The sequence below is a fragment of the Hypomesus transpacificus genome, unplaced genomic scaffold, assembly GCF_021917145.1.
Source record: "Hypomesus transpacificus isolate Combined female unplaced genomic scaffold, fHypTra1 scaffold_256, whole genome shotgun sequence".
NCBI classification, from domain to species: domain Eukaryota; kingdom Metazoa; phylum Chordata; class Actinopteri; order Osmeriformes; family Osmeridae; genus Hypomesus; species Hypomesus transpacificus.
Window position 1 is genome coordinate 101,245 of NW_025813783.1, and position 27,882 is coordinate 129,126.

At 47.6% G+C, this 27,882-nt stretch overlaps 4 protein-coding genes across 5 annotated transcripts; 2 read left to right on the forward strand and 2 right to left on the reverse strand.

The window, feature by feature from the left end:
• The first annotated feature begins 2,635 nt into the window (after positions 1–2,635).
• ccl44 (chemokine (C-C motif) ligand 44) lies at positions 2,636–6,350 on the forward strand. Of its 2 annotated transcripts, XR_006955491.1 has the most exons (6): positions 2,636–2,782; positions 3,787–3,916; positions 4,469–4,616; positions 5,338–5,422; positions 5,559–5,563; positions 6,129–6,350. XR_006955491.1 is itself a non-coding variant. In XM_047014525.1 (5 exons), exons 1-4 carry the CDS (start codon positions 2,698–2,700, stop codon positions 5,374–5,376), a joined length of 402 nt encoding a protein of 133 aa, XP_046870481.1. In that variant the 5' UTR covers positions 2,636–2,697; the 3' UTR covers positions 5,377–5,422; positions 5,559–6,350. The 2 variants fall into 2 exon arrangements, 1 of the variants encoding a protein (XP_046870481.1); XM_047014525.1 differs by having other exon boundaries at positions 5,559–6,350.
• Positions 6,351–7,252: 902 nt separating this feature from the next.
• Positions 7,253–13,321, reverse strand: slc1a6 (solute carrier family 1 member 6). Its single transcript, XM_047014532.1, has 10 exons — positions 13,063–13,321; positions 12,673–12,810; positions 11,684–11,891; positions 11,524–11,566; positions 11,312–11,446; positions 10,850–11,034; positions 10,136–10,369; positions 9,708–9,902; positions 9,121–9,255; positions 7,253–8,730 (listed from the first exon to the last, which is right to left on the reverse strand). Exons 1-10 carry the CDS (start codon positions 13,280–13,282, stop codon positions 8,532–8,534), a joined length of 1,692 nt encoding a protein of 563 aa, XP_046870488.1. The 5' UTR covers positions 13,283–13,321; the 3' UTR covers positions 7,253–8,531.
• Positions 13,322–19,133: 5,812 nt separating this feature from the next.
• On the reverse strand, positions 19,134–22,762 carry tax1bp3 (Tax1 (human T-cell leukemia virus type I) binding protein 3). Its single transcript, XM_047014524.1, has 4 exons — positions 22,679–22,762; positions 21,537–21,656; positions 20,968–21,045; positions 19,134–20,738 (listed from the first exon to the last, which is right to left on the reverse strand). Exons 1-4 carry the CDS (start codon positions 22,715–22,717, stop codon positions 20,604–20,606), a joined length of 372 nt encoding a protein of 123 aa, XP_046870480.1. The 5' UTR covers positions 22,718–22,762; the 3' UTR covers positions 19,134–20,603.
• Positions 22,654–27,452, forward strand: LOC124462850 (scavenger receptor cysteine-rich type 1 protein M130-like). The gene is made up of 6 exons (XM_047014521.1): positions 22,654–22,994; positions 23,389–24,627; positions 25,801–25,833; positions 26,049–26,348; positions 26,630–26,935; positions 27,032–27,452. Exons 2-6 carry the CDS (start codon positions 24,585–24,587, stop codon positions 27,382–27,384), a joined length of 1,035 nt encoding a protein of 344 aa, XP_046870477.1. The 5' UTR covers positions 22,654–22,994; positions 23,389–24,584; the 3' UTR covers positions 27,385–27,452.
• Positions 27,453–27,882: the final 430 nt, after the last annotated feature.

Here is a 27,882-nt window from a genome sequence, read left to right on the forward strand (position 1 = left end):
TTGAGCATAGCACTGTTTCTTTTTAGAAATAATTGCTTGGAGTATTTGAAGTGAGCATGTATGGTTTAAGGTTACCGTCTGAAGAAACGAAACGCTACGAGCCACAGATGTTAGTTAGTCTGAGGCCTGCCTGCTTGTCTGTCGTCCTGCTTTCCTTCTTAGACAACTTCCCGTAGAAGAATGCCTGTCAGTCTCAAACCTTCCAGTGCCCGAGCTACAATAAAACATAATCACCACATGTTGCTCAGAGCTAATTTTATTTCCATTGTAAACAAAGACATTCCACAATGAGATGCCTCACTGGTCATTAGAGAAGTTAGGACTCACCTTTACCTTGTCTGCCCTCCCAAACAAGTCTTTTGGCCGGCCTGCCTTCCATTTTGGGTCCAACAGAACTCTGTATGGTTTATTTTGATCTATGATGTGATGTTGCTGCTTTTACACAATGGGTGCACCTCTGTGGATCAAATGTCTACACACACAGACACACACAGACACACACAGACACACACAGACACACAGTAATGCACCTCCCCAGGAGTCCTCTGAAGGCCGACCATCCTCAAGACATCCTCTACCCCCTTTGAGAGGAGGAACACCCCCCTTCCTCCACTTGTGTTTATTTTTGACCTCCGCTTGGCATGTTTGTGTCTGTATACTTTTACCGGGATCTCTTAATCGCTGCGAAGATATGCAGGAAATGTGTTTGGCTTCGGTGTACACTGAAGTCATGGGGAAGGTATGTTTTTGCAGCTGAAAGATTCCAACCTGATTTTTCTTAAGGGTCGGAATTCTTGTTACGCTGCCCCCAAGCCCCCGTCCCCCCCCCTCGCCTTACCCCTCCTCCCCCCCTCGATACACAGACGGCATATTTGTACTTTTGAGGGCTCAGGTATGCACCCAGCCAGATAGGGGTTAGAGCAAAGCCTCTCTCGTGTCATGTTCTACTGTCTAATCCCACTATTCAAGGCTGAGGTGGAATTCGGGCGACTGGAGAATATGGCCATTATACAGTAGAGCAGAATGACAGGATGCCAAGATTAACCCACTCAGATCCCTCTGTGGACACACAGACACCTACACACGCACGGACATTCCCGCACAAACACACACAGTCATACTGTAGTCATACTGTAGCCATACTGTAGTCATACAAATCTGTCCAGTTGGACGAAGCTCATGCAGACAGAGGGTCAAATCTGCATTAGCTCCTCTTTAGCTTCTTTTACTCTTACCTCCTGCATCCTCTGGAGAACATGCCACTGGCAGGCTGTTTGCAGGCTGTTTGCAGGAGGGCAACACCAACTGATGCCTTCAAATGGCAACGGCACTTGGCTAACTCGGAACTAACTAGTTGCTGTGTGAAGTCTTGAGTCGCAGCCACTGAGGCAGGCTTGGTCCTGGCTCTGTGGGGCTGGCTCTGTGGGGCTGGCTCTGTGGGCTCTGTGGGGCTGGCTCTGTGGGGCTGGCTCTGTGGGCTCTGTGGGGCTGGCTCTGTGGGCTCTGTGGGGCTGGCTCTGTGGGCTCTGTGGGCTCTGTGGGCCTGGCTCTGTGGGGCTGGCTCTGTGGGGCTGGCTCTGTGGGGCTGGCTCTGTGGGCTCTGTGGGGCTGGCTCTGTGGGCTCTGTGGGCCTGGCTCTGTGGGGCTGGCTCTGTGGGGCTGGCTCTGTGGGCTCTGTGGGGCTGGCTCTGTGGGGCTGGCTCTGTGGGCTCTGTGGGGCTGGCTCTGTGGGCTCTGTGGGGCTGGCTCTGTGGGCTCTGTGGGCCTGGCTCTGTGGGGCTGGCTCTGTGGGGCTGGCTCTGTGGGGCTGGCTCTGTGGGCTCTGTGGGGCTGGCTCTGTGGGGCTGGCTCTGTGGGCTCTGTGGGGCTAGCTCTGTGGGCTCTGTGGGGCTGGATCATGTAAACACAGCCGTCTGTGAAAAGACACCAGCTTTCTGTGAATGCCGATCTGTCCAGGTGAAGTTGTTGTGTTTGTCCAATGCGACTGTGCTCTATCACATAGCAGTCAGCTGAACACTGTCACAACACAGCTTAATGGAACTATGGCTGAACTAAACTTTCCATGACGTAAAGCTGTCATAAATCAGCCGAATTTTAATAGCTTTTTGAAAAGGCGCTTTACACAGAGATGATGAGAGAATTACAGTGAGAGAAGTGAGATGGAGTGTGTGAGAGAGAGAGGGAGAGAGAGAGAGAGAGAGTGAGAGTGAGAGAGACAGAGAGAGAGAGAGTGAGAGAGAGAGAGAGAGAGTGAGAGAGAGAGAACATTGAGAGTAAGACAGTGTTGGTGCATTCATCGCTGCAAGTGTGTTTACGTGAGAGAGCGAGAGAGTTTGAGTGTGAATGCGAGGGAGGGTGAGAGAGATTGGAATGGAGGGAGATCGAGTGAAAGAGAGAGAGGGCAGGGGCGAGAGAGGAATGAAGGGAGGCTGAGTTAAAGAGAAAAGAGGGACGAATTGAGGGGTGGAGGATGGGAGGGTGAGTGAGTGAGTGAGTGAGTGAGTGAAAGGGAGAATGGTGGAAAGGGAGGGAGAGAGTAAAACAAAGAGGTAGAAAGAGAGGTAGGGAGGGAGGGAGACAGAGTGAAATGGAGAGAGAGGGAGGGTGACAGGGAGGGAGGGAGTATTATAAGAGAGGGAGGCGTAGAGAGAGAAAGGTAACAGTGGATTACTGCAGCTTGCCTGCCTGCCTGACTGCATGCCTGTTAGTGCCAGCCGAACCATGTTCCTCCAGTCTCTCACCATTATCTCCCTGTTTGCAGTCCTCCTGTCATCTGTGGAAGGTAAGACCGCAACACACACACACCTACACCCATAGCTACTGTAGCAGGGTCCCTGCAAGTGGCACTGAGCGATGGTGAAGGATGAGAGGGAGGCTCAAGGAGAGGACAGACGGAGAAACAGGAGAGAGAAGAGGAGAAAGTGAGGAGGCAGGATGGCTGGAAGAGAGAGGGAGAGACAGATGGAGCAGGGGAGAGGTTGGGAGAAGGAAGACAGGATGGCTATAGGAGAGGGGGAGAGAGAGACATAGGAGATGATAAGAGAGGAGAGGGAGAGAGAGACATAGGAGATGATAAGAGGGAGGGGAGGACGGATGTAAACAGTGTTAGAATGCGGGTAGTCAGTCCTAATCACAACACAGAACATTCGTGTTTCTGTTTAGAGGAAAGGCAATTGGAAACATGGAATCAGTCCGGTACAGTCAGCACACAGTCATTTGACCGATTTTTTTCTGTACGTAGCCTTTCCATGTCTCCTTTTCTAAGAAGCCTGTCATCTTGTCATGCACCTCTCTGCGTCTGTCCTCCTGTGCTGCTGGAAAACAACCAGACATGTTGGAGGAGCTTGTTCTAATTCCTCTGACATTCCTGCGTGCTTGAAGAGGAGAGCGTGTGTGTGAGCCTGTTTGTGTGCGAAGGGGAGAGCACATGTGTGTGAGTGTGTGTGTGTGTGTAGTCTGTACTCTGCTGAGCAGATTGCATTACCATGTCAACACAGGAGTCCATTCCACCTGTGATAACACACAGCCATGCAGGGCGGGACAGTCTAGCAGTAACAACAGATCCCCTCGCCAGCAGAGGGTGGTGCCAGTGGTCTCAGGCAGTGTGTGGGCCAGCAGCCTCACTGGGTCGCTGGAACAGGAGATCACACGAGGCAACATCTCTCCAGCTGTCACGCACGGAGAGCATGCTTTGACGAGTTCGACACCAATTAGTCTCACTTTCTCTCTCCTCTATCCCTCTCCTCCCTCCTCCCTCCCCTCCCTCCTACCCCCCCCCCCCCCCAGGTAAGGGGGTCCAGATGCAGAGAGATGTCCAGTGCTGCATGCAGTACTCCCAGGGCAAGGTACGCACCAAAGACGTGCTGCGCTTCGAGTTTCAGAGCGTGGGGCCACACTGCAGCATACAGGCCATCATGCAAGTATTCCAACTATCCCCAGCTCCCCTGCCTCACTATCCCCAGCTCCCTCTGCCTGCCACAGACATGGAAAATATGCCTGTTAGGGCTGAGGAGCATTGTCTGTCATCCAGAGCACCGTTGTCATGGCTCCCATCCCACTGTAATTGACAGAGAAGGGAGGAAGGAAATATGTGGGAAAACAAGCCGTCCGAACCCCTCCAGACTCTCAACACACAGTACATGTAATGTTCCTGCTTAGCCATTACAGGAAAAAACTGGGAATGTGGCCTTGGAAAACTAGTCCAGGTCTGGCATGGGTTTAATAGTGTCTAGCCTGGGTTTAATTGTGGTCAAACTAAGCATTGGCTTTCCAGGCCCAGATTACTTAAATCTTCATCCAGAAGTAATACACAATTTTTGTCAGACAAACCTATTAAATCTGTGTTGAATGTACCTTATGCTCTAGGGACTGCACTTAAAAACTGACCTAAAACTAAATGGTCAGGTTGAACTTTACAGGAGTCAAGTTAAAGTTGAGAGGGTTGTGTGTCGTATTGTACCCCCTTCAGTTTGTACACCAAGAAGGCGGTGAAGTGTGCAAACCCCAGGGACAGGAAGGTGAAGAGGTTACTGAGGAAGCTGACTCTTCGCCCTCACACCAAGACACGCCGGACCATGTGGCTGCACCCCCACGATAACCTTCCCGTCATGTCCGAGGTAGGGAGCCGTTAGAGCACCTGGCCTGCCTGTACGATCTCTCCCAGAGGTACACCTCTCATCTCAGAACCCAGATTTCTTAAAGCTGCTGGTGAAGGGGTTCCAGAACAAGATCCTACATGAATGCTGGCAGACGAGTCCTGTCTTCACGTTGACAAGCCTCTGATTCTAACCCTTTCTGGGGCTATGATTAATTATAAAGGATGTGATTGGGCTGGTCTCAGATATCTGAGTTTGGCAAGTTAAAAATAAGTACATAAATACTTGGGAGGAAAATGTCTTCCGGAATAAAAAACATACCATAAAAGGTTGAAATCTTCGGCAACAATTGATCAAGCTTAGAGCTGTCATTTGAAATAATGTTTGGAATTGAAACAATTCTGTGTGCAAAAATTCTGTCTGCCCCCCCCTCACCTGCCCCCCCCCTCACCTGCCCCCCCCTCACCGTCCCCCCCCCTCACCTGCCCCCCCCCTCACCTGCCCCCTCACCTGCCCCCCCCCCCCCCTCACCTGCCCCCCCCCCCCCACCTGCCCCCCCCCCTCACCTGCCCCCCCCCCCCCCCCCCCCCCCCCCCCCCCCCCCTCACCTGCCCCCCCCCTCACCTGCCCCCCCCCCCTCACCTGCCCCCCCCCCCTCACCTGCCCCCCCCCCCCCTCACCTGCCCCCCCCCCCCCCCCTCACCTGCCCCCCCCCCCCTCACCTGCCCCCCACTCACCACAGGATAAGAAAGAGGGATGGCAGACCATCCAGGTGGAATGAGAGAAGAGGAGAGATCACCACAGGAGGAAGAGGGAATTTGTCATAGGTAAGAAAACAGAAAGTCATCGCATCGCATTTAGCATGATCTGTATGCATGCGTTGGTTGGTACCATCACTCTTCCATTGAGCCAGATGTTACCTCTTTAATCAATCTCTCCTCGCTCCCTTCTCTCTCCTGATAGGCCAAGTAAGCAGCTTGTCACCCCCGTCACCCGGCTGGGCCTGAGCTAGCTGACTCTCCAGTCGTCTCGTGACCTTTGTCTGTCGTATCTTTCTCTTCTTGGGAGCGTCGAGGCTGTCAGTCCCCTGGTTCACCTGACAGGACTACACAGTCTGCTGTGGACCAGGACTGAGCTCCATTCACTGTCAATTCAGTCAAACCAGGAAGGGATTGTTATTTCATTATTTTTTTTTACTAGAATGCAACCATCGAGATACTAAACGACATATGAAGCTGTATAATTTGTTACTTAAAGCCTCTTTAGCAAACAAATACCCCTGATTAAATTAATTTGTAAAAGTCCAGTCCGATTTTTAGAATTACTTGTGGGTTTGCTAAATTGAGACTGGATGGATCTTAGCCTCTGTATTGCTGTCCTTGACCTTTTTTGATATATATTTATATATCGCTAAATGTCTTCTACACTGAGTGTTGCTACCTATGCCAAAGTATTTGCCAAGTATTTCTGAATACTCTCTCTGTTAGGAGAACATTTCTCTCATTCTCATCCATGCCTGTTTACTCACTGTAGGCTAGATGGCTGTTATCAACACTTCGTAGAGGGCTTGATCTAGTCTGGAACCACCTGTTATCAACACTTCGTAGAAGGCTTGATCTAGTCTGGAACCACCTGTTATCAACACTTCGTAGAGGGCTTGATTTAGTCTGGAACAACCTGTTATGTAGAATGCACTGTATGTTTAAACACCATGTTAAAAGTGACTCTTTTATAAATAAATAAGTAGATAACAAACACCTGTCTCTTCAGAACACACAACATCAGAAGCCCACACTTCAAGTCTGGAACTGGCTAGCTGATAGGTTAGCAGGAAGGCTAGCTGACAGGCTAGCAGACAGGCTAGCAGGTAGGCAAGCTTACTGGCTATCTGATAGGCTAGCAGGAAGGCAAGCTTACTGGCTAGCTGATAGGCTAGCAGGAAGGCTAGCTGACAGGCTAGCAGACAGGCTAGCAGGTTGGCAAGCTGACAGGCTAGCAGACAGGCTAGCTGATAGGCTAGCAGGAAGGCTAGCTGACAGGCTAGCTGACAGGCTAGCAGACAGGCTAGCAGGTAGGCAAGCTGACAGGCTAGCTGACAGGCTAGCAGGAAGGCTAGCAGACCGGCTAGCTGACAGGGATTAGGAGCCAGCTGAGGTGATGCAAGCAGGTGTTCAGCCGGAGCCCCCGGGGGCCGGTGGGGTAGCTCAGTCTGGCAGACTGCCCACTGATAGTGGAACTAGCCCGAGGGGAGAGAGGAGACTTGGGTCGCATGTTACCTCCAACCAGCAGAGGTAGACATTCTCCTTGTTGGAGTCACACACACACACACACACACACACACACACACACACACACACACACACACACACACACGTATCAGGTAAGCCCCCAGATGGAGGGCAACATATAATAATGCCAGAAGGAGAAAGATTGAGATGCTGGAGCTGTGGATATCATTCCAGCAGACAGCCTGGTTCCTTAATATATTTAGATACAAAAGTTACCTTCATCATTTTCCATTTTCCCTGGTTCACAATCATAACAATTCACTAATCACTTTGTGACTGTGTGTGTCACAGATATCCTTTCCCTCTCCATCCTTAACACTGAAAGACAAACACTATATTGGTTTCCTGAGACATTTATTTGCTGAAACGTAAAAAATCCTCCATCAAAATATTAAGAGTCACATTCTCAAAGGCAACACACATCCTAGCCATTTCACGAGAAACATTAGAAACCCAAATAACTAAGTAAACCAAAAACTACTTCACACACTATTTTGAAGACTTAAATGCACTGGCTAATATTTAAAAACTTTACTGAAACATCAAAGATAGTGGCACTTAAAATATAAACAATTACATTAGAAATAATAACATTTTCAAAAAACTTTACAGTCTCATTTTACACAAAATCAGCAAAGCTATCAACATAAATTCACAAGAATATAGGGATCATATCTTTACGTTATTTGTCCTTTTCTGCAATTCAGCTTATTGCTCCTGCAATAAGATGTAAGAGCAAGTTCTGTCATAGGCCTACAACCGTAACATATCACTAAACTAAACTAATCACTATGTATCGGGGGAGGCAGAAGAAACTCCAAAATATCCAACATGAATGAAAGAAACAACAAACAAACAACAACAACTAACAAACATTGTTTCAGTCCCTCCAGCCCATAATCCTCCATTCAAATTAATCTCAGGATTAAAATTCAGTAAGAATGATTCTACGATGTCAACATTCCTTTCCAGAAAAAATATAAACAGCCGGTTTGTTTTCTCAAAAGGTTTTAAACTAACTGAATATGTTACTTTAGATATATAAACTATTATTACTATATGTAATAAAGAAAAGTGTAAAATATGAACAAGTTTATTTACATTCGGTTGATGCAGTTCACGCACCTTTAGGCTCGGTCAAATACATTCTTGATATGTGCTTAATCCGTGAGATTTGTATGGTCTGAAACGCTGGCACATAGGAGGGAATGAATCGTAATAGTTTAATGACTTAAGAGGTAGATTTACAAAATGACAAGCATATATCTACAGAATCCTCAGGGTACTATAAAGGCGAACAACAACTATTTGGGACATCAAGAAATATAAGAAACTAGCTGAATGACACTTGTCTCAACAACCTATTTGCACCCATGTCAGAATTGTAATTGTATAACTCCGAACTGTATCTTACTTGTCTCCCTGAATGTTAGCAAAAGGGAATCAATTTTGTTAAACTGACGTGGCAATGAAAACATTCTCACAGATACGGAACATAACATCTTTAGTTAGGAATCACTGAGCCTCATCTGGTTTAGTCTGGGTCTGCGTCTGGGTCTGGGTCTGGGTCCGGGTCTGGTCCGGGTTTGGGTCTAGTCTGGTCTTGGTCTGGGCTGGCCCTGGTCCTGGTCCTGGTCCGGCCCAGCTATCACATGGGGGTCTCGCTGTTGTGGTGTTTGAGGGAGTCGTTCTCCTGGCAGATGAGCTGGTAGGGCTTCTCGTTCTCCTCGATGACAGAGTTGCCCGTCTCTGCGTCCTGGCGCTGCAGCTCCTGCCGTGAGAGGTGCTCCACGATGCCCGCGCCCAGCGAGTCGCCAAGCACGTTGGTGGTGGTCCGCAGACGATCCCTGAGACAGGCAGAACGAAAGAAAGGGAGAAAGAAAGGGAGAAAGAAAGGGAGAAAGAACAAGAAAGACAGAAAGGAAGAGATATGTAGATGTGGTGGAAGTTGTGAGGTACAAAAGAGCATGCTATGCAGAGCACACACTAACAGATCACATGCTCTGAAACACCTGCAGCTCCCAGCCCCTTCTCTCTCTCCCTACACAGAGACGATCCAAAGTTGGGTCAAAACAATGTATTATGTATCAACAACCTTTCCACCAACACCTCATCAATCTCTCTTTCACTTTCTCTCCCTGTCTCCCTCTCTCTCCCTGTCTCCCTCTCTCTCCCTCTCTCTCCCTCTCCTCTATTGGGGAAGCTGTTGCCTCTAGCTGACATTTAAAGGGACTCACAGGAACCAATCCACGGCGATGATCAGTGTTATGTCCTCAGTAGGAAGTCCCACCGATGTCAATACGATCACCATGGTAACCAGGCCAGCCTGAGGGATGCCTGCAGCTCCGATGCTGGCAGCGGTTGCCGTGATACTGGATGGGGGGGAGGGGGGGAGGTGAGAGAGACATTTAATAAAGAGGCTAACACACACGTACAGACTTACACAACACACAAACAACCAGTCCATGCACGCACGCACACACACACACACATTTAATGCACTTACCCACGTACATGCATTCTCACACACAAACACAGACACAGATAAGAGTGCAGGGAAACAGATTTGGTAGTTACTGCACAGAGGACAGTATCGACCCTGACAGGTCTATAGTTTCTCCTCCTTTGAAGTTGTCAGTTACTTTGTGAGGTTGAACACAAGTTAATAGACTTGTACAGTATCTAAAGATCTCCTTCAATGACCAGGGGCCTGTTCCAGAAAGCGAGTTTCTAGACTAAGCCAGGCTCGTGTCAGTTTCTTTCCCTGGCATAAGCCTTGCTTAGTCGGTAAACTGGCTGTCCGGAACAGGCCTCAGCCCCTTACCTGATGGTGAGGATCTGGCCAAAGTTGAGGTCCATGTCGTTGACCTGAGCGATGAAGATGGCGGCCACTGCCTCGTACAGGGCAGTACCGTCCATGTTGATGGTGGCTCCCACGGGCAGCACGAAGCGGGTCACACGCTTGTCCACCTTGTTGTTCTCCTCCAGGCAGCGGAAGGTGATGGGCAGGGTGGCGGAGCTGGAGGACAGGGGTGGAGGGGCAGGGGTGGAGGGGCAGGGGTGGAGGGGGCAAGGAGAATTGGGAAATGGATGTTTAAGCTCTCCCTTTACAAAGTTCCGTCTGTGTAAAAACTGTTTATACACAGGCCACTACAAACACAAGCAAGTGCCTGGGCGTGATACGTGTCAGCTACTCGCTCGCTCGCTCGCACACACACACACACACACACACACACACACACACACACACACCTGGAGGAGGTGCCGAGGGCGGTGATGAGGGCCTGCAGGAGGCCTCCTATGAAGGTGAAGGGGTTTTTCCTGGTGACCAGGAAGTAGAGCAGAGGCAGGATGAGCAGGCCGTGGATGAGCAGCCCCGTGATGACCGTCACCGTGTACATCCCCAGCTGACCCCCCATCTCCGCTAGGTCCTTCATCTCCACGATCTTCCCCGCTATGAGGAACAGGATGCCTACAGGGGCGTACCTGGGGGAGGGTGGTGGGGTGAGAGAAGAGATGGAGGTGGGGGTGGGGGGAGAGATGGAGATGGGGGTGAGGGGAGAGATGGAGATGGGGGTGAGGGGAGAGATGGAGATGGGGGTGAGGGGAGAGATGGAGATGGGGGTGAGGGGAGAGATGGAGATGGGGGCGAGGGGAGAGATGGAGGTGGGGGTGAGAGAAGAGATGGAGATGGGGGAGAGGGGAGAGATGGAGATGGGGGTGAGGGGAGAGATGGAGGTGGGGGTGAGAGAAGAGATGGAGATGGGGGAGAGGGGAGAGATGGAGATGGGGGTGGGGTGAGAGATGGAGATGGGGGAGAGCAGGGGTGAGAAGGAGTGAGAGTGTTTAGTTGATGGGCAAACACCTTCACCTCCACTTCAGACACGAGCCCTAGAACCCCACCCCTGGCTGGTGGTCATGTGACCATCCCCTGCTGGAGGTCATGTGACGGAGGAGGAAACCCACCAGATGATGATGGCGACCAGCCTCATGATGGCTTCGTTGAGGCCGTCAAAGAAGTCTCTCAGCGCCTGGCCCTGCTGCTTCATGCTCCCGATGACCAGGCCAAAGCACATGGAGAACACCACCAGGCCCAGGGCGTTGACCCCGCCGGAGGAGCCCGACATGGGGACCACCTCCTCCACGCTCTCCTGCAGCAGACAACTACAGACTTCCTTTTCTTTTGAAGATATATTTGTGGTCTTTTCCCTCCATTAAATCCAGTGAATTGGATTAGCTCCGCTAGGGACAGGAAATGACACGCACGGCAGCTCCCATACCTGTATGGTCTGCAGGATGGTGGTGATGTCCACATACCTGTATGGTCTGCAGGACGGTGGTGATGTTCACATACCTGTATGGTCTGCAGGACGGTGGTGATGTTCACATACCTGTATGGTCTGCAGGACGGTGGTGATGTTCACATACCTGTATGGTCTGCAGGACGGTGGTGATGTTCACATTAGCCAGGGCATCCGTGGTGTTGTGGGAGAACTCCTCGGTTTGATTGACAGCCTGAGTTACGTTCCTGATGGTGATGGTCTTCTTGTAAACGGTTTTATACTGGATAACAGAAAATACAGATGATGTCAATCAGTCTTCTAAGAGGAGAGGAAACGATGGCAGAGTGAGAACCTTACCTGTTTGAAGCAGGCTTCCACCAAGTTCGGAGGAAACATGTTTCTGAGAGAAAAAAACACCAAATCCCATTTTAGCATGAGGCTGCCCAAGTGGACAGGACAGACAGTTACAGTTCATTGGTTCAACCTCTGCTGTCAGACCTATTGGAAGTCAGCACACCTGATGAGGTCCAGGAAGGCATCTGCAGCCTGCACCGGTTCAATGCTGCCACTAGTGGCCACTGGTCTGTCCCTTCTGCCCTGCCCAGGACGGATGATCATCACCATGACGATGCCAATGAAGACTGCCACCAAGGTGGTGACCATGTAGTAAACCACGGCGCGTATGCCCATCTTCCCAGAAGCCTTGCTGTCCAGAGAGGAGATGCCTGCACACAGCAGCACAGTCACACACAGCAGCACAGGCTCTCACACAGCAGCACAGTCACACACAGCAGCACCGTCACACACACACAGCAGCACAGTCACACACAGCAGCACAGGCTCTCACACAGCAGCACAGTCACACACAGCAGCACCGTCACACACACACAGCAGCACAGTCACACACAGCAGCACAGGCTCTCACACAGCAGCACAGTCACACACAGCAGCACCGTCACACACACACAGCAGCACAGTCACACAAACACACAGTAGCACAGTCACACACACACACACAGCAGCACAGTCACACACAGCAGCACAGGCTCTCACACAGTAGCACAGTCACACACAGCAGCACCGTCACACACAAACAGCAGCACAGTCACACAAACACACGGTAGCACAGTCACACACACACAGCAGCACAGTCACACACAGCAGCACAGGCTCTCACACAGCAGCACAGTCACACACAGCAGCACAGTCACACACACACACAGCAGCACAGTCACACACACACACAGCAGCACAGTCCCACACAGCAGCACAGTCACACACAGCAGCACAGTCACACACACACAGCAGCACAGTCACACACTGAGGACTCTGTCTGTCTCAGCAGCAGTCACATGACCTGGCAGGTTCACATCTGAGCCAAACACAGACTGTTAAACACAGTCAAATACTTTGAGGGGATTCAAGCCCAATTCAACGAAACCAATCGAAGGGTTAAGGTTGAGATAAGGATTAGGGCTAGGGTAACCCTGGCTTGTTCCGTCCCACCTGTGACCAGGCTGGACACGATGAGGGGCAGCACCAGCATCTTCAGCATCCTCATCAGCAGCTCCCCAGGGAAGGAGAAGTACTTGATGTCCCTGAGGGTCAGGTTGTGGGGTCGCAGGGCGAAGCCCAGCATCACGCCTGGACACACACACGCATACAGTTCTTAACCGATCTTATGATTATGACAGTGATAGTGACTTTCTTGAAATGAAATGACTTTTCATAGTTTTTGTGCAGTTTTAGTCTATGATGGATAAAAATGACTAAAATGTGGCTAAAACTAACGAGCATTTTTCGTCTAAAGGCTAAGAGTACATCTAAAAAAGCTGGAACAGAGAGATCCAGAAGAAGTCGTCGACTTGGAAGACAGACATCCTTGTCTTTCCTCACCCAGAGCCACGGCCGCTATGGTAAAGATGACAAACAGGTTGCGTTTGAGGAAGCCCTTGACGCTCTCCCAGGTGACGGAGGTCATCCTGTCCTTCACGCTGGACGTTCTCTTCTCCATGGCCCTCGTCAGCCTCTGAACAGCTCCTCTATCGGCCAGGGGCGGCTTCTCAGAGTCCTCCTTCAGGAATAGACTGGTGCTGTTTGGAGGCTTCTCATTCATAATCAGCTCCAGAACCTGATCCAGGAGGCAGGTTTCCTGTGAAACTGGACGGGGGGAGGGAGGGAGGGAGGGAGGGGGGGAGGGAGGGAGGGGGGGAGGGAGGGGGGTTTGGGAGGGAGGTTTGGGAGGGTGGGAGGGAGGGAGGGGGGGAGGGGGGTCGGAGGGAGGGAGGGAGGGGAGGGGGGTTGGAGGAGGGAGAGAGGGGAGGGGGGTTGGAGGGAGGGGGGTCGGAGGGAGGGGGGGGATGGGGGGAGGGGGGGAGGGAGGGGGGGGAGGGGTCGGAGGAGGGAGAGAGGGGGGGTCGGAGGGAGGGAGGTTTGGGAGGGTGGGGGGGGGGGGGGGGGTCGGAGGGAGGGAGGTTTGGGAGGGAGGGGGGGGGGGGGGGTCGGAGTGAGGGAGGGAGGCAGGGGGGAGGGAGGGACACAAAAGTGGGTCAAAGTGGAACAGCCTCCAGGGCATTTTGAACACAGTGGCATTACAAGCAACGGCGCCCCAGCCATTGACAACCTCAAGTGTCTGTTTTTACCCAGAATGAATGACTCAAGTGGCTTAAAGCCATCAGTTCCAGTTGTGTTGCTGACCTGATAGAAGAGTGGGCTATAGTGACACTAATAAACCTGGGAAGCTCTGAGTGGGTGGAAGCAGCTGTGTGGGTGTTGGAAACGGAGGCTCCTCTGTGTTAGTGTATGGATGGACTGGCATCACTTGTCCTAGTCATCCTCATCACAACTCAGACCAGCCCACAGACCAGCTGTCTCTGAGAGAGCCTCTACAGGAAGGAAATGAGCCCAAATGACTAAAGGCACTCCTGCGAAATTCTACTGTCCGCTGGGAATGAACCAAATATATTCTGGCCTGCTGTGAACTGGACCTTGTCTTCAGAGAGAGTCAGATAAACGCAAAGCAGCGGAGCTAAGGGATCTTGGAAGCGGCGCTGTCAGAAGAGCAACAACACCAAGCCTGCTGCAGGGTACTGGTTCATATCTCACATCCTCGTGGCAAGTTCCTGGTGGATTCCTGGTAAACATACATGCACAGCCTGGCTGGAGTTCAGGGTGCTGGGGGGCACCGCCAGGGAGCAAGGGAATGAAAAGGGGGGAGGAGGGGTGGGGTGAGGGGTGTGATAGGAGGGCTGGGGTGACGGGGGAGGGGGGTGATAGAGGGGTGGGGTGAGGAGGGAGGGGGGTGATGGGAGGGCTGGGGTGAGGGGGGAGGGGGGTGATAGAGGGGTGGGGTGAGGAGGGAGGGGGGTGATGGGAGGGCTGGGGTGAGGGGGGAGGGGGGTGATAGAGGGGTGGGGTGAGGAGGGAGGAGGGTGATGGGAGGGCTGGGGTGAGGGGGGAGGGGGGTATATTGGCTGGGGTACATTGAGTTTCTCTTGCCAGTTTTCCTCAGAAGCACAGAGACACTTAGCTCCATCTCGTTAGGCTGGTGGCATTTCACACCTGACCAGGAGCGGACACTAACGAGCTGGTTGGAGGAGGCGGGACGCACGGTTCCAGCTCAGAGGGCATGTCCTGCTGGTTCTGTCACTCACATCTCTACCCTCTCAGTCCTGCTGTCGTCACACAACCTAATCCTAACCCTCCCATCAGCAACACAAACGGTGCAGTCAGGAAGTCAACATGCTCTATCAAAACTTGAAATGAACAATACTTTTCTATCAATTGATAAAATGTGGACTCATCACGATGCCTGTGTGCATATCACACTTTTCAGAGTTGCTTTTCCGTATCAACATCCAATCTTTGTTCATCCAATGGAAAGATCCAGTTCTAATATAATCCCACTCACACATCTGAACACACACTGAGCCAGGGTCACGGGGTCACAGGGTCACGGGGTCGCTGGTACTCACCGCTCATGGTTGGGTGGTTCTCCCACTAACAGCTAGCGGCGGTCTACCTGTCCTGCCTTGTCCAGCGTAGCGCCTCAGTGACTGAGGACTGGCTGGAGTGTGAAGCTGCTCTCATCAGCACACAGACATCAAACACTCTGTCATCTCCTCTGAGCTGACCTTCACGTGCCTGGTCAGCTGCCCCCCACCCCGCCCCGCCCCGCCCCGCCTCGCGTCGTCTCCATCACCCCCCATCCCCCTCACCTGCTCTCTCCTCCCTTCTCCTCTTCTCGCCTCCCCTGCCTTACCTTGCCCTCCCCTGCCTTACCTTGCCCTCCCCTGCCCTCTCCTCTTCTGCCCTCTCCTGCCCCGCCCTACCCTCTCCCCTCCTCTACTTCCTCCTCCTCTACATCCGCTCCTTGCACACTTCACACACTGGGAAATACCTCAATCATGCCCCAGTCCAGGCAAGGATAACACCCTGCACACAGTCTTCCCTGTCTCCTTTCATTACACTACTTTTCCCAAATCTCCTTGTCCTGCCCCACCTTGTATTACCTCACATCAGTACCTGTTACCTACCTGTACCTCACCCTGCTTCCAAACACTGGCAACTCACTGCCCACCGCACCACACACACCTAGCCTAAATGACAATAAATAATCTCAGGAATCATTCTGTGCCATGCCACCCGTATGTAATCCATTCTTTCAAAGAAACACATTTTAACGTCGCTTTCTCCTGGCAAAGTTTACCTTTAAACATATCAAACAGCACACAAGTAAGTCATCATATCTATTATTTATGCAAGTATACCCTGTTTATGATGCTTCGTCTCCCGCTGTTGAAGATGCTGTCACGTAGGGCTCCGCTTGTTGTCTTCAACTGGTGGTTCTTACAACCTAAACGCACAAGTATGACAGCGTTTGCCTACGGTCCATTCTTGCTACGGATACAATCACTAAAACCAGTGAGGTAAAGTTAAAATAACAAAAAGTGCAGTCGATAAAATCAAATGTTGCAAAGCAATACACTCTTGGACAGAATAAAAAAGGTACTAAAAGTGAAATGTTAAAGAAAACCCTGAAGACAATTTGACATACCTTCTTTCAAGACACGCGCACAGCTGTAAGCTAATTCCTTGGCTCCAACTCCACCAACCAAACGAGAACGATCCGACGTTCCTCAAGTGAATCTTATGTTTTCACTTCAACCATTTATTATGTTTCACCACACAGGCGAGGACGCTTCTATACACCCTCGGGCGTGGAAGAAAAAAAAACGCCTGGAAATCCGTGTGCGTGGGCGGCGGAGGTTAAAGATTCTTCAGGCGCGAAGAAAAGACACCTGCCGTCCATTTAATTCGCCAGAGTTTATGATATCTCAGGGTAGCCCACTAAGCCCGTTCACCCTGGCTACTGAAGCTGAAGGGTAATATAGGTGCTTTATCATAAAGTAAGGACACAGAGGGGGAAAGTAACTGCTGCCTAATGGATAAACTAGTTGCTCCTCAAATACAGACTTTTACTCCACCGCCTTTGGATGGGGAAGAATGACGGGTTAATTTTGTTCAGACGTTGTTTGCTCAGATACATTTGCAAGGGCTTTACTTTTTTATTCTTCTGAAAATTTAAATTGGGTAGGTGGGTGGGGGTGGGGGTTAGGATTCATCCACTACGCGCATTACCATGACAACATGCCTTCTTGTTTTTGCCCTGATCTGATGTGTCCGACCCAGGGGATACAACCTTGGGTTCCCAGCTGCCCACACTCACGCCCACTCCAGCTGTTTTAGGTCTTTACCAGCATGGATGTACAGGTTTCCAACTTTCCACAGAGCTTCAAAGAACTCCGTGTTCGAAAACCAAATTTCTCTGAAACGAAATTTACTTTTGAAAAGTTGTGAAGAGGTGGATAAGTCGTTGTAAAAAATTATGCTTTGCCAGTCTCATTTTATTAGCACCACATTTTGGCACTTCCTCAGAATAGGAAGAAAACGTAGAACAAAATAGCGCCGAAGAGAAATCTAGGACTGTACTGGTGCAGATTCCTCAACTCCATGTTAAACCAAGGGGTGATCTAGGGGTGTTCTGAGAATAAGCTTTGATACAGGAAGTGGAACCTCTTCAAGTATTCCGTGAATGTGACATTATAAACTCCTTTAATATCAAGTTCCAGATGTCCATCAAATAAAAATAACCATAACCACCAAGCCAGTAAACATCTATGATTAGCTCAAAACAGTGCAGAAAACATGTCTGTAAATGCAGCTATGTATTTTGCACGTAATTTATATTAGGCTAAGTGATTAAGTATGTAAGGGGGTTTAATCTCATTGATAACATTTTTAATAACATGGTGCTGAATCTATACACCCAAACGCACACAGTGATGGTTCCATCTTTCAACCATGCCCTTACACACTTGGAAACCATTTTAGATTCATCTGAAGAAAAAACGAAGAATTGAAAGCTTTCCATGATTCCAGTGTGGTGGGTCTCCAGTGAACGTGATGGGAACAGATTGCATCTCTATGGAAACAGAACCAACCAAGCATTAACGTGGGAGGTGTACATGCATGATCCATGTTTAGCAGAGTAATTATTCATTTGCCTGCAGAAACACAGCTATATCACATCCTGGGTTTTATCTTTGCAGTTGGTTGTATGAAATTCCATTCAATTGGATGAGTTACTTTATACTATTGGAATTTGGTCATTGAACATTTTTCTTGTACAGCATGCTATGGTTTGTAAACATTTAACCATGCATGTAACAAGAATCAATCTGGTAAAGTAGCCTAATTTGCCATCAGGATTCCATCATTAGATATTCCTTTTACAAAGCCCAATTGGGCAACAGTCAACATAAGCTAGTCAACATTATCTTCCATTAACTACCATATTTTGGCCATCATTTATTACATTGTACTTAATTTACTGTATAAAACAAGGACATTGAGGGAAAGATGCTAATCCATCTTAGTCAGACTGCATGGCGCGGGTGTGAGAAGTTGGCTACTACTGTACACAGGGTCGGCTCTCTAGAGAGCACAGTTAGGCAGGGTAGTAATTCTCTTGTTAGAACCAGCTATAGCAGGCTAACAGTTACCTAGCAACAAGCAACGTGTTAATGTTGTGAACAGGATGGCAGTCAAACTGGTCTGGTGTGGACCTGCCTCTGGAGGATGTGGCAGGTGTTGTCTGAGAGCTGTATTCCATGAGTACAGCTGCTGCCCTGCATAACTAACTCCACAGGTGGGCCCCAGGCGAGTGGAGCATGCTTCCGTCTGAAAGGACCGAAAATAATGAAGTGAGGCTATATCCTCGAAAGACACAACTTTTAGCTATGATCTCGGTGTCATCTCTCTCTCTCATTTGCTCACACACACACACACACACGTGCACACCCAAATGCATGCACACACACACATTTGCCTCATCAATTATTTCTCAAAAGAGACTTTTAGATAAGCCTCACCCGGAATCAATCACCCCCTTGTGTGAGTCTGTGTGGTATTTTTGGACAACAAAAAGCTTTAGACAGTAAAAAAAGCCCCAGCTGATCTGTTGTTAGCGGTACAGAGATCTATACACCACATCAGAGCTGCTAATATAGCACATCTATAATTAGAAGGAGGATTAGCAATGATAATGTACCACGTCTGTGGCGTTTCATAAGGGCAGTTGAGAGTGAACACATGCTGAAGACGTGCTGATGAGTTTTAGTGACTATGTGAGGATGCTGTTTGGACTGGAGAGATGTGAACGGAAAGGTATTCTAGATTCATCCAGATTTCTGTGCTTGGGCTTTGAAATGTGGGCTTTCATTACGTGTCATTTTCGACATTTAAACAGATAATTGAAATGTCAGTTGATTACTTTCAAACAGGCGACACCAGCTGTTTCTGTACAGTAGAGGGAAAACCTAACCTAAATCAGGGATCAAAGACACAGTTTCTTTCAAAAATATTACAAGCACACAAATGTTTATATGCACACAGAAAACAAAAGGTTTAGCACAAATATTTTGATTTATTTTCAAGGACATTCAGTTGCCAAAATGGTAAAAGTACATGTTTCAGTCCCCACTGTAGTTTGCATAGTTAGGGAGAGCAATGACATAATAGTTATTACACCTTAAGAAACTGCCTTTATATCTACAAAAAAAGGCAATTCAAGGCAATATGTCTGGTTTATAATAACCAGCTGGGTTCGGAATTGATAGGCTAGTCTTTCGACACAAACAATACATGGGTATGCCGTACAAAAAGTCCAAGAGTTAATACAAAAGGTACCACTACAATCTGCATTACAACCTTCCTCATTACTCTTGAATGATTTAAATAGGAACAGGGTAGTGCACTGCAGACATATTGCTGTGAGGCAGGAAGAGTTAGTTAGTGGCGAGCGAGGCCAGTTTCTGCTCAACACCTTATAGAAAGTAAACAGGAACAGTTATAGGAAACCTCTGGAAATCCTCTCTCTATTGGTGACAGTAGAGTTAGTGGTAAATTCACAAGAGTAATATTGCAGCTGTTTCTATCAGTCAATAAACATCCAAAAGGTCAACCTCTGTCTAACATATTCCAGTGAGGAACTAAAAATGTGTTGTTTTAGATGCTACAGTGAACAGCTGGTTATAAGATATTGGTATTTGGCAGGAAAATGATGAACAGTCGATCAGAAGATACACAGAAAGCAGTTTGGTTGTGCACAATGAAGACAATATTGTGGTAAAGAAACCTTCTAATGTACTGAAAAAAACGATGGAATAATTGCTGGTTCCTAAAAACACAAGGTAGTGTTAAATCCCTAACACTCATGTTTGCTATTCTCAAAACCTTTAATATAGATTAATATAGAAACCTTGGATATCCATACACACAGGTAGATGACCATATACAGTTCAGGTGTTAACCACTGGATGTTTGTACACCACAATAAAAAAAACATGCAAAAAAGGAAACAAAAAATTAAAAAAAGGTTTCTTGGCATTTCCTTGTCCTTTGGCTTATGAAAATACAGACATAAAAATTGTCAATACAAGATGAATCAGAACAAACCTAACAGGATTCGATAGTGTTTACAGTAGTTTCCTGTGCTGAAATATGAAGTTACTGGTGATGATAAAGACTTGACATCCGGTATCTTAGACAGTATAGTAGAGGATGGCTGACGTTGGGCTGTAATGGTGTCAAGGTGGGTTCAGAACCATCACAAACCCAGGATGTAGGGGTGTATGAATGACGTGAAAATATTCCATCATTGACCATTAGTCAATTTAGCACCCAATCAGACAGCATGTGTCAATGCTGCTCAATCTGACTAATTGACATTCAATTAGGATGTTAAGAGGAAAGGCTTAAGATATATCTGGTCTTGGTGGCACTTATTAATTTGTTTCCTGAATGGACTGAATTGAACTCAAAAGACCCTGTAGTGTTGAACTGCTCGTGTGTTCCAGACCTGGTGTTGTTGTTGTTTACATCATGGAGTGTCTGACTGCTTCCTCCAGAGACTTCCTGGTCACCAGCAGCCTCACTACATCCTCCTTCTTCTTGGTCAGTCTCTTCCTGGCCTGGTCATGGGTCACCATGGTCATGTCCCAGCCGTTCACCTGGAAGGGCGATCGACACACGCGCACACACCAGGAAGACATTAACCAGTCGTTTAATCGAAATGTTTTTGAACCACTAACAGGGCTTGAGTTTAACCTTCAGTATGACTTGTAGTGAACAGTGCCATCTAGTGGCGAAGCAGCGGTAAAGCCACTGGTTGCTGGACATGCATGTATTCAGTATGCATGTAGGTTTATACATATGTATTTCCCAAGGCTTGTTTAATACCTGCATGATTTTGTCTCCCATCATCAAGCCAGCCACTTCTGCTGGTCCCCCCGGCGACACGCGGGTCACATAGATACCCTGAGGGCGTCACACACACACACACACACCACATCTGAGGCCACTGGAATACCTAACCACGCAGCCAAATCTGACAAAGAAAGATGTGTTTTGCTCCAGGTTTAAACCAAGTGCACCTCATACATCAGTCTACAACGTCCTTCAGTACGGATTGATTTAGCGGTGGGGGAACATGCCCATGTTTGGTCACTAATCAGTCAGCTTCCTGATTGGGTGTGTTCTGTTTGACTTCTGGGGCAGCTGATGTGCGGGGCTTGTCTGTCTTCTCCTGCCCGCAGGAGTTTCTCTACAGCTTGCTAAAACATCCCACAGCTCAGGAAGAACAGCTCCAAACAGCTGTGCCTCGTTCACTTAGCTTGACCTTGTTAGCTGGAACCCTACAACTGTCATGGAGTTGGCCATGGAAGCCATGGTCCATCTCTCCTACCTCCTGCTCTAGAGACTCATGGTGTGTCCTGCTCAGGCCCTGGGGTACCTCCCAGGCTTCCTACCTTGTCTGTTTTGTCCTCAGAGAAGGGGTTCTGTCCTGAGTCCTGGTCGATCCCTCCTCCGATACTGAAGCCCAGGATTAGGTGCTCACCTTGGCGCAGCTTGTGTATTTCAATCCGTTGCTGTAACACACACACACAAATACAGTCTTTGGGGGTCAAGAAGTCATGTTTTCCTATTAAGATTTTACCCAAGACAAGTGTGGTTGACCGTAAGTGCAAAGGATAGCTTTAAAGATGTTTATGATAGTGCCTGGATGAAACAGCTTACAACTGCTGATTGATAAAGTTTGATATAAACAGGGCGTTTTGAGGTCATAGCAGCTAGGCTATTGAGCAAGACCATCTCCCTCCATCATAATAATATCAGGGCGGGGCTCCACAAAATAGAATAAGTGGATCAGATTATACAAGCAATAACGTGTATGGTAATGTGGCAAATAAGCTAGCTAGAAGACTGAAAAACATCCCTGAAAATAGTTTTTGCCGGTTGGGATGTAATTGGGAAGTAACCGTCTATGGCTATGCGATTAAGAAAAAATGATATGCAAAAGGAATGAACTGATATTAAATCACCGGCTGTACAATGGGCACTATACTGTCAACAGTCATACAAACTCGGGATTTAAACTCTTATCACCATTGGAAGGTGGTAGGGTAGTCGGCGACGCCCTGTTGTATTCATGCAGTTCGGTTTCATAGCTTGATGTTTTCTTCCAGCTCAAAACCCAGACTAGCGCTTACCCAACTAGCTCATACTGTTATAGTTGAAATATGTTCCCAATGAAGCTGAATGCAATCTCTCAACGGTAGTCGACACATACTGTTCGTTCAAACATTAGCAACCCAATCTTCTCAAAATAGTGACGCCTGCTATTGCTACAATAGAACTTCAGAGAAGTAGGCTAGCTCGAGCCTACAACATTTTCTACACCTCTGGTTGCTTACACGCCCCTTTGTTGCCTATTGTTTTACATCGTTATAAGAAAAAAAACCTAAGTGAGGTTGTTGTAACATGTTACAGCTTAAATCGCGATTGAAAATTAAGACAGTTTCAGGATATAACCATTAGATCTCTTTAGCTGGCTTTAAGTGGGCTTCCCATCGCTGGATAGTTCCGACAGTAACCAGACTTCCAAACTTACCACAACTGCCGTCACTGGTTGTCCAGGGATGAACGACATTGTCTCGGAGAAACCTGGGTTCTGAATCTTGCTGCCGGATTCGTACAGTTTACTAATCGGAAATGCTAGTTCTTCTAGGAGTAACAAACTTCCTTTGTTAACGCATGAGTAACATGATGATTCCTGACATGTAGAAAGCTTAATGATGTCATTCCGCCATTCCAGAAGCAGTGGGTTAGAGTGTTTTGAGTGACGGCTTAACATGGATGGGTGGAGTTACCGAAAATGCAGCGAAAGAACCTTGCGAACATAGAAGATCCGCCAGGCTACGCTACCGGTACTACCAAAACGATTATTCCCTTAGACATGTCATCGATGCCAAAGTCCTGCAACACGGAAGGGGTTATATGTCTATGGGTGTAGCCCACAGATAAATATATTGCCACTGGCCAGCCAGGGTAACTGCAGAGAATGTCTATAGGCTCTGGTAACTGCTTGTAAACAGTGTGTATATCAGATTTAGACCCATGTGGGTTTAACCAAGTCAACCAAGAGAAAGTAGATTGTGGACTGTAGATCAATAAGTAATGAAATTGAGTGTAGGTGACCATTCATGGAAATTTTAGGAATGTTGACCATTACATGAAATCAGTTGATTTGTCTTGTTCTTCTTACATTTTGCCATTTATTTAGCAAAAGACCAATAACCATTTCTATTACAAATGTTACAGAAAATCCATCCATTTCACAACAGACAGACTGAGCTGGGAGCTGCCTGCCAAGCTGGCCCTGGTGTTCAGAGATATGGCCCGGACCACGTCAGGGGTCAAAGGGCATAGCACCCTCTACCGTAAACCTATGGGAAAGTCTGATTTCCTAAACTGGATAGTTTATCATGGACCAGTTGGTGGCAATATTACTCGACAATGATTTCCACCGGCTCAGTAAAGCGCATCGCGACAACAATCTGGGCCCATGGGCAGAGGTGGTACCACAGGTCCTAAAGTGGTGGGGCAACATTTTTGACATATCGGGGGCCTTTCTTCAGGACCTGTCTATATTTAAATGAACAAGTCAACTTCTGTGTCCTATTTGTATTCTTTGTTGATTGACAATGGATAATTGTAAACATTCACATACATTTGAGTAACTTAGTAGACACTTACACACAAGGCATGTTAAAAGTATAGTTACAGTACATGATTGTACAGTACATACTTAATTTATGGTTGAATTTTTTTCTCTTTGGGTCATGTGATTCTACTAGGTCATGTGATTCTAATTCTCGCTAGCTAATAACGTCATGTAAGTTAGCTTTCTAGTTAACATGTAGTAGCTAAAAATGCATACTACTCTGCATGATTGCGATTGGGACACGTTGAGGATTTTGACATAGTTACCTTGTTTCTTTCCAATAAACGTGACGTTTTCGGTGACCATCTGCACTGACTCGTTCTGTAACCCTCGTGCTGTCTTCGGGTCATTGTGATCCACAGCCATGTTGTGACAACTTTAACTAATAAAAATATAGTGAAACATTTTCTTTATCATTTGCGCTGTCTCTGGGTCGTTGTTGCCCAGTGTGTCATTTCTCAAACACACACTTTCAAAGACACACATGGAGACAACAGGCCTAAACTGGTTGTCTGCCTATGGTACAAACTTCATAAACACATCTTTAGACTTCAATATTACTGTAATACTGTCTGACTCTCCAACATGGGTTGGTAGATTGTTCCAGAGATCTTAGTGACAGCTTGCTTATCAGAACCACATTAATGACGGCCGATTAGCTGGAAGAGTTGTGGTAAGGTGTCACACAGGAAATAGAAGAGATATAGTTTATAGAAGCTGCTGTTCCTGCCCTCAGCCCACTCCCCAGTCAGAAGTCTTCTACAGCCCAGTGGAGACCCAGTCTGAGAGAGAGATGGTTCCTGTCCTGATGCTGGTGGTCATGTTCTGGAGCACAGGTAGGGCTCTGTTGTATGTGTACTGTGTAGGATACAGTACACATGGATTACTATATTGAATACTGTCCTATACTGGTATAGACCTGTATTAGTGTATGTGGTCCTGTCCTATACTGGTATATATCCGCGTAAATGTATTTTAGAAACACAAAAATGTTTTGTGTTTTTATGTTCTAAATGTACCGCTAACTGTCTGTTTTGATGCCTCATATGATGTGTGTGAAAAGTTTCTTCACTTTTTTATTGATAAGGTCACTACCATTAGGGCTCAAATCTCACCTTTGGTTTATGACCCCTCAATCCCTGTCCTCTGCTCTGCTGTATTTGACAAGTTTGAACCTGTGACTTGGTTTGACTCACCCGTTCTCTCAGGTCAGCCGATAAACTGCTCCTAAGTGTGCCCAAAACAAAGTACAAGCTAAAAGGGGATCGTGCTTTTGCAGTAGCGGTTTCTAAACTGTGGAAGGTTTTACCCTTACACATTAGACAGGCAGCCTCACTTCCTGTTTTCAAGTCTCTTCTTAAGACCCACCTCTATGCTTTGACCTTTGAAAACTGAAATGAAAGTTGTGTCTGGTTATATTGATGGTATTGGATCTTTGTATGATGGGTTACTGTTTTTTGTATTTGTATTGTGTGAGACATGTTGAGTCTTTGTATTTTAGGGCTTTTATTCTGTTATTGTTTTACTGTACAGCACTTTGTGTTTCACCTTGAATATTAAAGTGCTTTATAAATACATGTTGCTTGCTTGCTTGTGCTAAAGTAAGGGTTTGTGAAAAGAAAAGAAATAAGCATATGAAACATAGCTGATGTTAATAAATAACTAACCCCCACACACACACTAACCCCCACACACACTCTACCATAGGCACTCATACAGACTGAACACAGGACAGCATTAGCTACAGGGGCTGTTCCAGGCAGTACACAGCTACCAGATAACCAGCTAACAGGTTCTCTACAACCAGGAGCTGTGTGTGTGTGACCAACAATACTGGACATTACAGAGGAATCTGAATAGGATCTGAAAGAATCTATTCCTTCATGAATGATTGCACGTCTGGCCAAACTATACCTATGGACGTTGTGGTAATAGAGCTGTCTTGTACTGGTGTAGACATACAGTACTGGAAAGTCATGTTGAGGTTCTGTTCTACATTGTCTCCTCAGGTCTCCAGGATGAACTCATTGATGAACCTCCAGGTTGGTAGAATATGCTACCATGGCAACTAACAGGCTGTTAAAGACTCTGCTGTTTTGAATTATGAAAGTACATGACCTAGTCTCGTGTCTGTGTGTCAGTCTAGGAAAACATGTTATGCTATGCTATGTTAGGCTTCAGGGTTAAAGGTCAGGGGTTGTTTCTGGACAGGACTGGACAGAGAGTCAGAGGACCTGACTGTGTCCTGTCTCTCCAGGTTCTGATGTGAGGCTGGAGGGAGGAGATGGTCGCTGTGCTGGTGGAGTGGAGATGAAACACCAGGAAGAGTGGAGGAGAGTGGGCAGTTGGTCTGACTGGGACCTGAGAGCTGCAGTTGTAGTGTGCAGACAGCTGGACTGTGGCTCTGCTGTTTCAACACGTTTCACTGTTGGTGATGATAAACATGATGCATGGGAGTTTAGATCTGCCTGTGTTGGGTCTGAGTCTGCACTGAGGGAGTGTGGAACAGTGGAGGAAAGGTATTCCACTTCCTCTACCCTGGAGGTGATCTGCTCAGGTAATACACACATCATGTGGTTATATTCAGCTGATGATGTTGGCAGTCACATTACTAATCTAAACTTGTCACAGCAGCTGTCAGCACATTACACCAGACACTTATTTACATTGTGTTAAATGCTAATGAAGGTTTTCTAGACTTACTGAATTCAAGGCTGCTATCTGTTTTTGTAACCTTAGAAGAAAGAATATTGCCCTCATAAGCTCCTGTAATTTCATGACACATGCCAAGAACTGTGATTGCATCCATGTGCATCTTTATGGCATTTCTTCCTCCAGAGTCTGTGAGGCTTGTGGACGGAGCTGGTCTGTGCTCTGGCAGAGTGGAGGTGAGGTCTGATCAGTCGTGGGTCTCAGTGTGTGAAGCTGACTTTGACAGGCTGGATGCAGAGGTGGTCTGTCAGGAGCTTGGCTGTGGGGCTCCTTCAGCCCTCCAGGGGGCGCTCTATGGAGAAGGGAAAGGTCCACTCTGGGATAAAGAGTTCCAGTGTGGAGGCACGGAGTCCCGTCTCCTGGACTGTGACACCTCAGACTCAGCTAGAAACACCTGCTCACCTGGTAATGCTGTTGGACTCACCTGCTCAGGTACTGGAAGAAGCAGTTTGTCTTTCCAAGATGAATGCAGTATGTTGTCAGGATACAGAGAGTCAGAGGACCTGACTGTCTCCTGTTTTTCTCCAGGGCCAGATGATGTGAGGTTTGAGAGAGGAGATGGTCGCTGTGTTGGCAGAGTGGAGCTGAAACACCAGGGAGAGTGGAAGAGAGTGGGCTGGGCGATCAGCTGGGACCTGAGAGCTGCAGCTGTACTGTGCAGACAGCTGGACTGTGGCTCTGCTGTTTCAACAATATACACTGATAATAAACATCCTACATGGAGATTTGTATCTCACTGTGTTGGGTCTGAGTCTGCGCTGATGGAGTGTATAACAGTGGATGGAGGGTACGAGACTTCCCGTACCCCAGAGGTGATCTGCTCAGGTAATACACACATCATGTTGTTCTATTCAGCTGATGATGTTGACAGTCTCACGTGACATTACATTTATGCATTTAGCGGACGCTTTTATCCAAAGCGACTTCAAAAAGAGAGTTTTACAAAAGTGCATAGGTCACTGATCATAACAACGAGATAGCCCCAAACATTGTGGGTAGCCAAAACATGAAGCATACATTGTGAAAACTAAAAGTCACAAAGGTAAGACCCATAAGAGCATGTTAAACATATATTACACAGCAAGTACAATAGTTTTTAATCAGTTACAACAGGGGTCCCCAAACTACGGCCCGCGGGCCGAATACGGCCCGCCAACACATTTGGACCGGCCCTCTAAACAATGACAGTCTTAAAATATATATATATATATTATTATGAAAAAAAAAAGTGTTTTACACTGATTAAAAAGTAAGTAGATGTTTTGATTTCAATAGCAATGAATATGAAAAAAGTTATTCACAATACTAATAATGCTCTTTTAATAGGCTATATATATCCTTTGACATGTACGAATCTACGGTGCATAACATAGTAATAA

What these genes read in the sequence shown, in the direction of transcription:
- tax1bp3 (XM_047014524.1), bottom strand. Translation starts at nt 22,717, where the DNA reads ATGTCGTTCATCCCTGGACAACCAGTGACGGCAGTTGTG. An exon ending in CTGAGGACAAAACAGACAAG is followed by an intron (nt 21,046 to 21,536) that starts GTAGGAAGCCTG and finishes TGACGCCCTCAG; the next exon opens with GGTATCTATGTGACCCGCGT. An exon ending in TGGGAGACAAAATCATGCAG is followed by an intron (nt 20,739 to 20,967) that starts GTATTAAACAAG and finishes TCGCCCTTCCAG; the next exon opens with GTGAACGGCTGGGACATGAC.
- LOC124462850 (XM_047014521.1), top strand. Translation starts at nt 24,585, where the DNA reads ATGGTTCCTGTCCTGATGCTGGTGGTCATGTTCTGGAGCACAG. An exon ending in GGTCATGTTCTGGAGCACAG is followed by an intron (nt 24,628 to 25,800) that starts GTAGGGCTCTGT and finishes TTGTCTCCTCAG; the next exon opens with GTCTCCAGGATGAACTCATT. An exon ending in CCTGGAGGTGATCTGCTCAG is followed by an intron (nt 26,349 to 26,629) that starts GTAATACACACA and finishes TTCTTCCTCCAG; the next exon opens with AGTCTGTGAGGCTTGTGGAC.
- ccl44 (XM_047014525.1), top strand. Translation starts at nt 2,698, where the DNA reads ATGCCTGTTAGTGCCAGCCGAACCATGTTCCTCCAGTCTCTCACCATT. An exon ending in CCTCCTGTCATCTGTGGAAG is followed by an intron (nt 2,783 to 3,786) that starts GTAAGACCGCAA and finishes CCCCCCCCCCAG; the next exon opens with GTAAGGGGGTCCAGATGCAG. An exon ending in ACCTTCCCGTCATGTCCGAG is followed by an intron (nt 4,617 to 5,337) that starts GTAGGGAGCCGT and finishes CACTCACCACAG; the next exon opens with GATAAGAAAGAGGGATGGCA.
- slc1a6 (XM_047014532.1), bottom strand. Translation starts at nt 13,282, where the DNA reads ATGAATGAGAAGCCTCCAAACAGCACCAGTCTATTCCTGAAGGAGGAC. An exon ending in GGCCAGATCCTCACCATCAG is followed by an intron (nt 9,256 to 9,707) that starts GTAAGGGGCTGA and finishes CCCCCCATCCAG; the next exon opens with TATCACGGCAACCGCTGCCA. An exon ending in ATCGCCGTGGATTGGTTCCT is followed by an intron (nt 8,731 to 9,120) that starts GTGAGTCCCTTT and finishes TGCCTGTCTCAG; the next exon opens with GGATCGTCTGCGGACCACCA.